At 48.9% G+C, this 13300-nt stretch overlaps 1 protein-coding gene across 1 annotated transcript; it reads left to right on the top strand.

Moving 5' to 3' along the window:
* The first annotated feature begins 684 nt into the window (after window positions 1-684).
* LOC118081236 (uncharacterized) lies at window positions 685-10765 on the top strand. The gene is made up of 4 exons (XM_035107604.3): window positions 685-823; window positions 2871-4081; window positions 5721-5976; window positions 8415-10765. Exons 2-4 carry the CDS (start codon window positions 3284-3286, stop codon window positions 9092-9094), a joined length of 1734 nt encoding a protein of 577 aa, XP_034963495.3. The 5' UTR covers window positions 685-823; window positions 2871-3283; the 3' UTR covers window positions 9095-10765.
* The last annotated feature ends 2535 nt before the right edge of the window (window positions 10766-13300 follow it).

Raw genomic sequence — 13300 nt, 5'->3', positions numbered from 1 at the left:
ATTTCAATTTCTCTCAGTTTTTATCTTTCTGATCTTGTGCAGTTCTCCAGATTAGTTTCCCATTACCTTTTTTTTAACCTGGTGAAAATTCATGTGATCTTCTCTGTTTTTCCAAGGTATCCATAGTATATTGGTCAGAGGAGAGTTTATGCATTATCAGAAAGTTTTGCAGTGAAAACCCTGCAATATATCTTCCTTTAAGAAAAAGAAAAAGAGGTGTGGGTCGGGGAGGACAAGTAGTCACAGAATGGTGACGATTTTGGAGGGTGGGGGGGAGGCCAGAAAATCAGTGGGGCAGGAATGAAACGCAGTAAACAGCTAAAAACATGTGTTTGTTTGTGTGTGGGAGGAAACAATATTAAAAAAACAATTAAACATTGCAAATAAAAGATCTGTTAAAACATACAGATAAGTACCATTACAGTAAAACATCACAGCACCAGCCTTTTCCTTAAAAACAGTCAGTTCCCAAAAGCCTGTTGGGACAATAAAGTCCCAACTTTGAAGGGAAACAAGCTTTTTTATATAAGTAAATAAGGCCCTGACTATGCACAACAAAGCCTTGGGCACTTGAGAAATCCACTCACTCACAGATCGCAGCGAATGATCTCCTTCTTTCCTTCGCTTCCCGCCCGAAGGGTTAAAACGAGCGGCGCCCCGGCGCCTAGACAAACCCGGAAGTGTGAGGTCGGGCGAGTTTCCTCTTCCCGTCCTTTCCTCTTGCCTTGGGTGGGAAGAAGAGGCAGCAGCTGCAGCAGGGCTGCATCTAAAACTCGGGCGCCTGGGGGGCTGCGGGAGATCCAGAGTCTGCAGCCGGCGAGAGGTGGGTCGAGATGATCGGCGGGGTGGGGTGGGGGAGGGTGGAAATAGGGAGGAGTTGAGGGGGGGAGGAGGGGGAGAGCGAGGGATGGAGGAGACAGGGGGAGGGGGCAAGCATGTAGCCCCCTCCAAAGACACAGCTCCCAGCTCCCCCCCCAAACCCCCTTTCACCCAGATCAAGTGGGGCGGAGAGGGGAAGGATAAAGTTTGTTGTAGCCTATATCAGCGGCCAGTTGTCAATGTCCTTGCAGATCCATTCGTCGTCTTAATAACGAAGACAGACTGGATTTTAATTAGATTTTTTAGCAGTAAGGCCACCCGTACCCTTGATTATTATTGTTTAACAGTCCATGGCGGACAGCTACTTTGCACCCAATTCAAGAGCAGAGCCGGGAGGGGGTGGATGTGGGGGGGGGGAGTGAAGACTCTGCAAGGATGGGAGGGGGGGAACAAAGAGAGAATGACATGATCCTGGGAACAAAGGGAGGGCTTTCTGCTTGCGTTTTCTTTGCCCTCCTCGTCCCTCTTTCCTTTCTTCGCATCGCCTGTCAATTGCATAGAAAGCGTTAGAGATGCCACATAAAACAACTACTGTATGAGATTATGTGCACCGGATGGGGGCTAAGAGCTGTGCAATTGCAGGAAGGGCTTGTGTGGCTCTAAGGGAGCTGTCCAGCACTCCAAAGACCTGTCAAACCACCGCAGCCCCCTACCCCAACCCCTGCATGCAAGTATCAAAATATTGAGAGGAGGTTGAGAATAAGCAGGGAGATTCACCGACACCTGGCAGCTCTTTGCTATGTTTTTGCAGAAAGTTGGTCTGCAGATTTTGCTCCCTCCCACCTTAGACTTCTGTCTCTCCGCTCACATTCCTTGACACTTCCTTCAGTCCCCATATGTTATCCAAGGAGCACAGTTGAGTGGTGGGACATCTGCTCTGCCTCCAGAAGGCCCCAGGTTCAGTCCCTGGCATTTAACAATATACAAACATAAGGAGAGCTCTGCTAGATCAGGCCAGTGGCCCATCTAGTCCAGCATCCTAGTCTCACCGTGGCTGGTCTGTGGGGAAACCTGCGATGATCAGGACCTGAACACAGGAGCACCGCCTGCCCCCCCACCTTCCTATGGTTTCCAGCAACTGGTATTCAGATGCATCATTGCCTCTGACTGTGGAGGAAAACCATCTCAGCGGCGGGGGGAAAGACCCTTGCCTGAAACCCTGGAGACCTGCTTCTAGTACTGAGCTAGATGGACCCATGGTATGACTCTGTGTAAGGCAACTTCTTGCATTCCCGCATAATCCAGAATGTTGGCCCTCGCTCTCCATGCATGCCACCTGCTTCCTGCCACAGTCCTCTTGTGTTCATTCACACAATCTTTGAGCACACCTTTTCCCTGTCACCTCTCATTCCACTTCCTTATGTGTCTGTCCTGATTTATGACTCCCAGCTGTGCAGAAAGTGTGTTTCGTGGGCTGTGCAGGTGAAGACAGCCCCCCCCCCACCCTCAGTTTAAAATATGGAACACTTCTCTGGACTTGGCAGAGCTGGGCGCTGGCAACTAGAATCCTTGGGCGGTTTGCAGGGCCCATGCTGCCTGGTCTAACCCCCCCCAAGCTTTAAATCCCCCCCCAGGGGAACACTCATGAACTTTGGAGCAAATAACTCTATTGCTATTGTAGCCGGACTGGCCTTCAGGTCTGGCTCCAATCCCTGAACAAAGTGTTGGGTGCGACTTCTTAGAACCCTAAACAGCTTAGGACCAGGATTCCTGGGGGATGGGACTCTGCCACCTGACCATGCCTATCGACTTGAGCCCAAACAGGGGAAGGTTCACCCAGCATCAGAGACGCAGTTGTACAGAACACGGGAACAAGCATCTCTTTCAAATTAGAGAGTTACTCAGTTACTCCCTACGTAGCGGAATGGCATCATCTGTGAGTCTGCCTGCTATATTTCTGGTTGAGTCAGGCCTTCTGTGAGGATTCATACTGGAGAAAGCAGCCTTCATACAGTAAGAGTAAAGAATATTTATTCCCCTCCCTCCTGCAGGTGCAGAGCACAAGAAGGCATTTCCAACTCCTGTATCTTGCCCTGAAGACCCTGAAGGCGCTGCTTGGATTGGGCCATTCGCCTTGCGACACCAACAGAACAACATCATCCCCCTACCAGATGATTTCCCCATCTCTGCTGCGGACTTAAGCTTCCATTTGGTGGCTAGTTTTACCAGAGAACCTGCTCCGAGGAATTGGGGGTGGGCAGGCACCCCCACCCACCCCCAACAGGAGCCTGCCGACAAACCCCCTTTCTTCTCCCTGCAAGTCTGTCCGCTCTCCTCCTTTACCTCTGCTTTTGCCTTTGGGAGACACAAGAGGGTACCCCTCGGGTGGCCAGATTTGGCCCACAGGCCTCGCCTTGCCGACCTCCGACGCGAGACAGGGATTTCCCTCGCGGGTTGACACAATATGGCTACGGGGAGAGGGGAAACGGCTGCCCTCCACCTGCAGTTCCAGGGTGCTCCAGAACCAGGAATGCAGCCAGCGATGAAAATGGAGGCGCAAGACCCATCTGCTCACGAACTAGGGGGAGGGGCAGCTTCCCGCTTCCTTCCGGTTGGCTCCATGCGGGAGTTTTTGGCCGGGGAAGCTCCTCAGCAGGTGAAGCAGGAGCCAGACGAGGGTCTGCAGCAGCACTGGGAGACCCAGAGGCAGGAGTTCCCCAAGGCAGTGCCCTATCCCCAGCCAGGGTGGCGGAACCCACCATTGCCCAAGCCCTTGCAGTGGGACACCAATTCATTCCAGACCTCCTATGAGGCGGCTGCCAACCCGAGCCAGTGGCCCCCCGGAGGGTGGGTAGCCCAGAGCCTGTCAGGCCTCAGCCGGGAAACCCAGCCAATCTACGGCGGCTCAGGGCACCGAGAGCGGAGGGCCTACGGGAGCGTGAAGGAGGAGACCCCTGGTGACGACACGGTCAGCATGGAGACGCGGCGCCAGCGCTTCCGGCGCCACCGCTACCAGGAGGCCGAGGGGCCCCGGGAGGTCTGCCGGCAGCTCCAGGAGCTCTGCCACCAGTGGCTGAGGCCCGAGAGGCACAGCAAGGAGCAGATCCTGGAGGCTGTGGTTGTGGAGCAGTTCCTGACAGTCCTGCCCCAGGAAATCCAGAACTGGGTCCGGGAGCACAGCCCAGAAACCTGCGCCCAAGCAGTCGCCTTGTCGGAAGACTTCCTGATGAGGCAGCGAGAAGCCCAGAGAAAAGAACAGCAGGTAATTATTATTATTTTTAAGTGCCTCTAATAAAATGGGGGCGGGGAAAGAAGAGACAACATATTTCCCACGCCCCATCCTGTGAAAACAAAATGCTAGACCAGAAGGAAATACTGGAAGAATGCATAGACTGTACACTCGTTGAAGATTACATAGGAATAGTGTATGTGCAATTTCTGTACACAGGTTGTACACACACTGAACATAATGTGTGAATAGCCCTAACAGACTGCAAACTTTGTGTGTGTTTGTATGGTTGTGAAATAACGTCAGAAACAGGACCACCTTTAATGAAAGCATTTAGGAAAACCATTGTGTGTGTGTGTGTATAGTGCTGATGACAACTGTGGAGCCTCCATACTCAGAGAAAGTGTACCTTTGAATACCAGTTGCTGGGGGATGGAGAACAGTGGTGGGTTCTTGCACCAGAGGCTTCACCAGAGGTTTCCAAAAGTTTGTTTACCCCTTTTGGGAACAGGAATCCAAACTAGACGGACCTTTTGTCCGATCCAACAGGGCTGAATGTCTTATCAAAGTTATTGTCAATTAATTAATTAATTAGTTAATACCCTGCCTTTTCACCTGAAGGGGATTCAAGGTGCCTAACAGATAACAACAAGAACTGCTAAAAGCATAGAAAAATCCATCCACTATTACGGCCCGTGTTTTGTTAGCCCAAAAATGAAAGACAGATGAGGTCCCAACTAAAGAAGAATGGCAATTTAAAGTGATAGAATATGCACAGCTTGCAGATTTAACATATAGAATAAGAGAACAAGAAGAACACATGTTTAAAGAAGATTGAAAAATGTTTATTGAATATATAGGGAGAAATTGTGTACATTTGAAAACATTGGCAGCATTAAGATAAATTCAATAGTGTAAATAGGTTTTGACGGATGTGATATTGGAATACTGAATGGTTTAGTTGAGGCATCCCCGAACATTGGCCCTCCAGATGTTTTGGACTACAATTCCCATCTTCCCCAACCACTGGTCCTGTTAGCTAGGGATCATGGGAGTTGTAGGCCTAAACATCTGGAGGGCCGCAGTTTGGGGATGCCTGGTTTAGTTCATGTAAAATATGCAGGGATTTACAGTATGCAAAATGAACCATGGAAAGACAAGAAGGGAAGTCATTGATATTTTAAGGTTGTTTAAATGAATATTCTAAAATGTAGAACAGAAATATTTAATAAAAATTATATACAGTCATGCCTTGGTTCTCAAATGCCTTGGTACTCATATGTTTTGGCTCCCAAATGCCGCAAACCCGGAAGTAACCGTTCCAGTTTGTGAACATTTTTCGGAAGCCGAATGTCCAGTGTGGCTTCCGCTTGACTGCAGGAAGCTTCTGCAGCCAATGAGAAACCGCACCTTGGTTTTCGAACGGTTTCAGGAGTCATACAAACACCCGGAACGGATTAAGTTCGAGAACCAAGGTACGACTGTATATATATAAAAAAGTAAAAACCATCATTAAAATACAATTTGACATTGGTTGAATTAAAACTATAAACATGTATGTAATGTTGGTCTGGTCTGGTTTGAATGGAGAGTAGTTTTGTGGCACAGAGTTTTTTCCAAGCAGTATTGCCAGTCCCTCCCTGGCCTGATCTTTCCCTTTTGCTATTTCCAGGCTCTATGGACGTTTGATGAGGTGGTGGTGAACACCCCCATGGCGCAGCAATACCCCTCTGTGGCGCAACAGGTGCACTACCCAACAGTGGCGCTGCCAATGCAGTACCCGCCCCTGGCCCAGCCGGTGCCGTTTCCTGCCATCGGACCGCAGGCTCCGAATCCTGTTGTGCCGGAGAGAGCACCGCCCGTCGCCGGGAGAACGCTGATCTGCCGGGAACCTGTGCCTGAGGGAGGCAGGAGTCTCAGGCCGTATGGTAAGGATTCTCTGAGGCAGCTACATCGGAGTTAATTTTGAACACTTTGTGGGAGCCCAGTCTAAGGTGCCTCTGGTCCTTCAAGGTCTATGGCATGAATCAGACCTCTGTCTCTGGAGAAGGGGGGGATTCTACAGATTGTTGGATCTGTTTTGAGCATAAGAAGATCTCTGCTGGATCAAGTCCAGCCTCCTGTTCTCACAGTGGCCAACTAGTTGCCTGCAGCAAACCTGCAGGTGGGAACTGAACACAACAGCACTCTCTGCTTCCTGGGGTTTCCAGCATTCAAAAGCATGCTGCTTCCAATTGTGAAGGCAACAGCTCAGCCACCATGGCTGCAGCCATTGATATAGCCTTGGCCTCCATGATTGCGTATAATCCTCCTTTAAATACATTTAAGTTGGGGGCCTTCACTGCCTCCTGGGGGAGCAAGTTCCCTAGTTTTACTATGCACTACATGGAGTACAGTGGTACCTCGGTTTATGAACACAATTGGTTCCGGAAGTCTGTTCATAAACTGAAGCGTTCATAAACTGAAGCGAACTTTCCCATTGAAAGTAATTGAAAGTGGATTAATCCGTTCCAGACGGTCCGCGGAGTAACCGTTCATAAACTGAAGCGAACTTTTCCATTGAAAGTAATGGAAAGTGGATTAATCCGTTCCAGACGGGTCCGCAAAGTACTTAAACTGAAGCGTTCATAAACTGAAACATGGGTGTAATTGGTTCCGGAAGTCTGTTCATAAACTGAAGCGTTCATAAACTGAAGCGAACTTTCCCATTAAAAGTAATGGAAAGTGAATTAATCCGTTCCAGATGGGTCCGCGGCGTTCATAAACCGAAAATTCATAAACCGAGGTGTTCATAAACCGAGGTTCTACTGTACTTGAATCCCCCAACATTCAGTTTCATTGGATATTCAAGTTATGAGAGAGGGAGAAAAAGCTTTTATCAACTTTTTCAATAAACTTGTGTCCTGTCACCTCTTAACTCGTCTTTTCTCTAAACTAAAAGGTCCCAGACGCTGCAAACTTTGGTCATAGGCAGCGTAAACCTGGAGCCCCTCTCTCACTTGGCATAACTATACAACTGTCTATATCAGGTATAGGCAACCTTTGGCCCGCCAGATGTTTTGGCCTACAACTCCCATGATCCCTAGCTAACAGGACCAGTGGTCAGGGATGATGGGAATTGTAGTCCAAAACATCTGGAGGGCCGAAGGTTGCCTATGCCTGGTCTGGATGTTATTTGCTGTAATTCCAATTCAAGATTTTGAAGCTTGATTATGTCTATTTTTTGGACCCACCTTATTTCTTTCAGCTGTTTTAAACTGCTTTGATGTTGTGTCTTATTTGCCCTGGGACCTTAGAGTGAAGAGACAAAAACAACAATAATAGTCATAATAATGTGTGGCCTCGAGTTTGGGGGCTGGGAGGGGCAATTGGTGGAATCCCGCTTTTGTGTCAGTTCAGGTGGGCAAAACAAAAATTCCATGTTGCTCAAGTTAACAGCCACAGTCGGTATCCAGAAAAGTGTCCCACACTACAAGGGTGAAGGGAACCAAAGGAGGACAGGAGGTGAGGCCAAGAGAAGCAGGCTCTGGCTGAGGAACTCCTGAATTTGCCGTCAAAATCTCTGAATGGATGAGGACCTGGGATACAGAGAGCTTTTATATTGCAGCTCCCAGTTAGAAGGCCAGATTAGGAACCAATCCAGAGATTCCTGCAAAGAAAGGCAGGTATGGTGCTTCTGAGGCCTACACTTCTTTTTCTCAACTGTTTGGGCCTATTTTGCATTGTTGTTAAGAGAACGGTGCCTTCGTGGGGCGGGGAGCCAGAGGCATAGTGTCTTAGGTGTTGTACACCTAAAGGAGCGTCTCCACCCTCATTCCTCAGCCGGGACACTGAGGTCCAGCTCCGAGGGCCATCTGCCGGTCCCCTCACTGTGAGAAGTGAAGCTACACAGGGGTGTCCAAACCTTTTTCAAAGAGGGCCAGATTTGATGAAGTAAACATATGTGAGGGCCAACCAAGGGGCCGGCCAAAGTTGACAAATTGTTGAGCTTTTTTAAAGACTGAAGTTGTTGAGCTTTTTTTAGGATTTTACTCCAGGAAATAAACTGCCACAGGGGCCAGATTAAACCGACCAGTGGGCCAGATTAGGCCCCCAAAATGGACTTTGGACATGCCTTCTCAGTAGTGGCTCCTGCCCTGTGGAACGCCCTCCCATCAGATGTCAAGGAAATAAACAACTATCTGACTTTTAGAAGACATTTGAAGGCAACCCTGTTTAGGGAAGTTTTTAAATGTTTTATCTTTTATCGTGTTTTTAATGTTCTTCTTCTGTTGTTGTTATTATTATTATTATTATTATTATTAAACACATGTGTCAAACAGGGAATCTACTTCGTGTTTGTGTGTGTGTCCCCCAACTTATGCAGGCCCCATTCAAGAGTTCCGGAGGCCCCTCACAAACGCGGAGAGGATGCGGAACCGGCGAATGCGGAACCGGAAGCAGCGCCTTGAGACCAGCATGCAGCTGGTGGAGTCGGCTTCGAGGGCCCCTTCCATGCTTTTGGATGCCATGCGCGGCTTGCACCGCCAGGACCTGAAGGCCTTTGACAGGGCCAGGCAAGAGGAGAGGCAGCACAGGAAGCAGGAGAGGCGCCAGGACAGGGCCACGGCCCAGCTGATGGTCAACGCCATTGAGCGTTCCCACAACGACCTGGGTGAGTTCCTGGGGAGGCAAACGGCCACCATGGCAGCCATCGCGGCAGTGTTCGCTGGCCAGAGGTCTCTGTCGCAAGGAGCATCCCTTGGCAGCTCGTACCAGGGGAACAGCAACCCACCTTGGGGCCCGCCGGAGGCTGGGACCCCCCTACCCCCCAGTCACGTGCCCGGCATGCCTTCAGAGCCCGTGGCAGGCTCAGCCATTCCGTGCCCGGTGCCTCCTCTGGCGACCCCAGGTGGAATTTGCAACCCCACCCCAGAACCTCCTCCTACGGACAGACCCCGAGAGGATGCCGCTCCAGACTCACCCACGCCATCAACTTCTGACACCGCGTCGCGTACGCTAGACGTGCGGCCGAGCAGAGGGACAAAAAGGAAGATGTGGGAATGACAAGGGGCACCCTTCACCCTCTTGTAGTTTGCATTTGGATTTTGATGGGATTTTCTCAACGGGCAGGGCTGCCAGAACCCTGTTGCTCTTTTCCCATCCACCTCCCACTTACCCTGGTTTTAACAGACAGCCCGTCTATCTATGCAAAAGGAAAAAAGCAAAAGCAAAAAGCTGCATGGTCAGGTTGCATACTGGTAGCCAGTGAGAGCTGTAGGGTTCAGAGTCTGTGCCGTTCCAACAGATAAAGAAGTGAGCTTTGATCCAGGAGACCTGGGTGAGTGGACCAGTGGACCTGTTGAGGCAAGTTGCCTCTGCCTTTCTGTAAAATGGGAATAACCAGCCTACCTCGCAAAAGTGGTTGAGGAGGGGTGCTTTGCAAATGCAAGAGCCCCATAAACACATGCAACGTTGACTTGGTTGTACTTAGCAAGTCAATCTCTATTGCTTAGAGATTTTTTTTTAAAAAAATTAAGCAGTGGAGAAATGCTTTTAAATATTAAAATAATAATTTAAAGGAGGGCCAAGGGCAAGAGCTGTTTCAGTGAAGCAGTGTCTTGTGCCAAAGCCTTCAAAGGTGGCCCTGTTGATACGGCAATTTCTTAACAGCGCTTTATTTATTATATAATATTTATTATAAGATGTTTTTAAATACCCCTGTACTAGCTGTCCGTAGTGGCTAACCAAGCCACAAAGTTACAACAGTATTTACTATCAAATGATGTACCCGTAATACAAAAAGAGAGTATTTTAAACACCAGAAGCCAACAAAAGATTTTTTAAAAAGAGAGCAGTGTAGCAGAGAAGAACATTGTACCCTTTCTATTGGGCTCGTCACCGGTGCTATCCGATGAGTAAGGCCAGCATTATACCCATTTTACAGATGGGAAAAACTGAGGCTGAGCATTGGGTAGTGAGTTACTTTTTTGTTTTTTTGTTCCAAGCTCTAATATTTTAATTGTCGTTGTGAAAAGCGACACACTGGGTGGAGCCGCTACACCAGCTTCCCTGCAAGGTGGGTTGCTGCTGCTTACTGGGAGAAGGTGGAGAGAAAGAAGGCAAAGAATTTGATGTGCTGCAAATGCACCAGTGGAGCCCACTGGGTGCTTCTGCTGGTGCTTTTGCACCGCACAGACCTCTCCACCTCACTTTTAACTGACCCTCCTGCTTGAGCTGCAGCCATTAGCTCAGGGCTGGGGAACATTTTGGACCCCACCCCGGATGTTGCTAGACTAGGGCTCCTCCATTGTCTTCCGAGACGGATGGACGCCAATCAACAACAGCTCCCGGCACCCAGGCAAGTTCCCCCTGCATTTTTTGCAATTCTAGATTCAAGCACAGCTCGGTTTTTCCCAAGCCAGGCTGGCTTCCTCACCGAAATGTACCGAAGATGTCAAAACCAGCCTTTCCTTCACCAGAAGCAGCAACAGCTTTTTTAAGACAATCTGCCTTTTAAGAACCCAGGAGGTTTCGCCCCCTAAGACTGGCACTTGAGACTTGGCATTTTGGAGCCCTCCTGGACCATGCCGTTCAGTTTTGATGGATTTTTTTTTATAAAAAAGTACTGTTTTTAAATGAACTCTGTTAACCTGTCCAGCTTGCAAAATGTGCATTTATTTGTAAATGTATTTTGAGCTTTTTAAGTGGGAAGGAATAAAAGAATGATGCGGCAGAGAGTTGGGGCAAACTTTGAGGGTGGGATCGCTGGGGTTGGGTTGGGTTTGGCAAAAGATTAAGAGCAGGAGTAGGAAGCCTGAATGCCTCTGGATGTTGCTGGACTCCAGCTCCCATCATCTTTGAGCATAGGTTGTGCTGCCTGGGGCTGATGGGAACTGGAGTCCAGCAACACCTGGAGGGCAGCGGGATCCCCATCCCCAAAGCTGATTTCCATTTGCGCTAAAAGCCACAAATCTTTTCAGCTTCAAAATGCAGAGAGGGGGAAATCAAACAGTGAAAACAGTCTAGAGGTGTGAGTTCTCTCCATGTCAGAACACCCACGTGCGAATCAGATGTTGGGTGAAAACAAAAATTATATATCAGGTCTGGGAAGCATGTGGAACTCCCAATGATGATGTTAGACTCCAACTCCCATGATCCCTGAGCAATTGGCCATGCTGCCTGGGGCTGATGGGAGTTGGAGTCCAGAAGCACCTGGACTCCAGCCCTGTTATGCATCTTAATGACACTCTCTGTTTACCTTTGAAGCAGCTTAGCAGGAAGTAACGCCAGACAAGGTTGGATGAGAGACGAGTTATCAGCCAGATCAGGCATAGGCAACCTTGGCTCTCCAGATGTTTTGGAACTGGGCCAGTGGTCAGGGATCATGGGAGTTGTAGTTCCAAAACATCTGGAGAGCCAAGGTTGCCTATGCCTGAGCCATATCATTCTCAGCCATGCTGAACCCAGGAGGAGTCTATCATTTGGAGCAAGAGCTGTGCCACTTCAGACTGCTTGTGTAACAATATGCTCCATGTGCGCGCGCGCGCACACACACACACACACAAAACGTCCCTGAACATAGAAAAGTAGCTGGTGAGAAGGAAAGGCCTCCAGCCTAGATCCCCCTCCCCCAAGGAAAAAAAAGGCTAGTTTTTCATGTTTACCATCCACCTTCAACATGATGCTCTCCTGATGATGCCCATATCTCCAGGGTAGGGAAGATTTATTTATAACAATATTTGTATACTGTAGTTCCGTAAAAAAAAAAAAACTACAGCAATTATCTATATGCAATAAACAAAACCCCCACACGCAGAAATTAAAAAAGTATCAATTGCCAGCTAACTATTACTGAAAATGTATGGTGGAGATAGAGGAAGTCGTGGCCTGAAGTTGCTACGGGCCCAATTCCCATCAATAGGTTGGGGCTGGCTGGGGCTGATGACATCTTGAGAAGGTCCACAGGTTCCCTGATCCTGCTGAAGATGTGTAGCCCAGACACAGGCTTTCCCTCCTCAGCAAGAACCCAGCCTTTCCCCTCAAAAAGAGCAGCTGATGAGGCCCACTAGGCCATGCCTTGCTGTGTGCAAATCTGCCAATTGCTAATGCCCAGAGCATTTCCCATAATCCCCTGCAATGGTTCCCTGTCAGGCACTCAGGGTCTCTCCTTAGCTGTCTTCTCAGTGTGGAAGCCAGTTTGAGGACCTAGATGGGCAATTGGTTTTGCTCGTTCGGAGCAGGGGTGGGGAATCTCTGGCCCTCTACCAGGTGCTGGGCTCCAGTTCCCATAAGCCTCAGCCAGCATGGCCAATGGGCAGAGATCATAGTCCAATAAGGTATGGAGTTCCACAGGTCCCCCATCCCCGATTCAGGAGAAAGCAACTTCCAAAGGGGCTCCATATCTATTCTACCGTAGGATTTTTCAAAGCAACAGTTACTTCTGGGCTATTTGACTCCCCCCCCCCATCCACTCCCCTCTTTGAAAAACAAAAGCATCATTAATGGAGCATTGTCAGTCTCCAAAGATGCCCAGGGTCATTTTAGCAGGCTTTCCAATTGGAGTTTCTCAGATGAATTCCACCCCCCCCCTTCCCATGTCACAAGTTTTGAAACTATTCAATAAAGTTTGTAATTTTTCTGTGTGGTCTTGCTTTATTTATCTTGTTCAGCCCTCTTCTCCCCCCACCAAAAAACCAAAACAAAACCCCTTGATGGTGGCACTTCATAGCTGCCAAGTTTTCACTTTTCTCGCGAGGAAGCCTATTCAGCATAAGGGAAAATCCCTGTAAAAAAGGGATAACTTGGCAGCTATGTGGCACTTTCAAAATTGCATCAATTCAAAACAGAACCTCATCCCCAGGAATTCCCTTGCTAGTCAATTAATTGGGTCAGAGATGGGAAACCTTTCTCTTGGTGTGAGGGATGCATTCTTCCATGGGTGATCAGTTGGGGCATGCAAGCAAATGCTGGCTGCTTCCAGAACCAGGAGGTCTCCCCCGCCCCCCTCTGCCATCCCTTTATCTCTCTGTAGGGTTGCCAGACTCAATAGTGGACAGGACTTCTGTGCCTTTAATTGCCCTGCTCCCTTTTGAGTCTGGAAACCTTAAAGAGAAACCATCAGACCCTTTGTTTAATTTCCAAGCAAAGGGTCTGCTGGTTTCTCTTTAAGGTTTCCAGACTCAAAAGAGAGCAGGGCAATTAAAGGCACAGAAGTCCTGTCCACTATTGAGTCTGGCAACCCTATCTCTCTGGCCTTCCCCTGCTCGCTCT

This window comes from Zootoca vivipara, chromosome 2 (assembly GCF_965207765.1).
Source record: "Zootoca vivipara chromosome 2, rZooViv2.hap1.1, whole genome shotgun sequence".
Lineage (NCBI taxonomy): Eukaryota > Metazoa > Chordata > Lepidosauria > Squamata > Lacertidae > Zootoca > Zootoca vivipara.
Note: the sequence above shows the minus strand (reverse complement) of the source record. Positions and strands in the feature narration are given on the sequence as shown.

Excerpts from the sequence above, each read along its gene's own strand:
- LOC118081236 (XM_035107604.3), top strand. The coding sequence starts at position 3,284 with ATGGCTACGGGGAGAGGGGAAACGGCTGCCCTCCACCTGCAGTTCCAG. Across the intron at positions 4,082-5,720 it reads CCCAGAGAAAAGAACAGCAG|GCTCTATGGACGTTTGATGA; the intron begins GTAATTATTATT and ends TGCTATTTCCAG. Across the intron at positions 5,977-8,414 it reads CAGGAGTCTCAGGCCGTATG|GCCCCATTCAAGAGTTCCGG; the intron begins GTAAGGATTCTC and ends CAACTTATGCAG.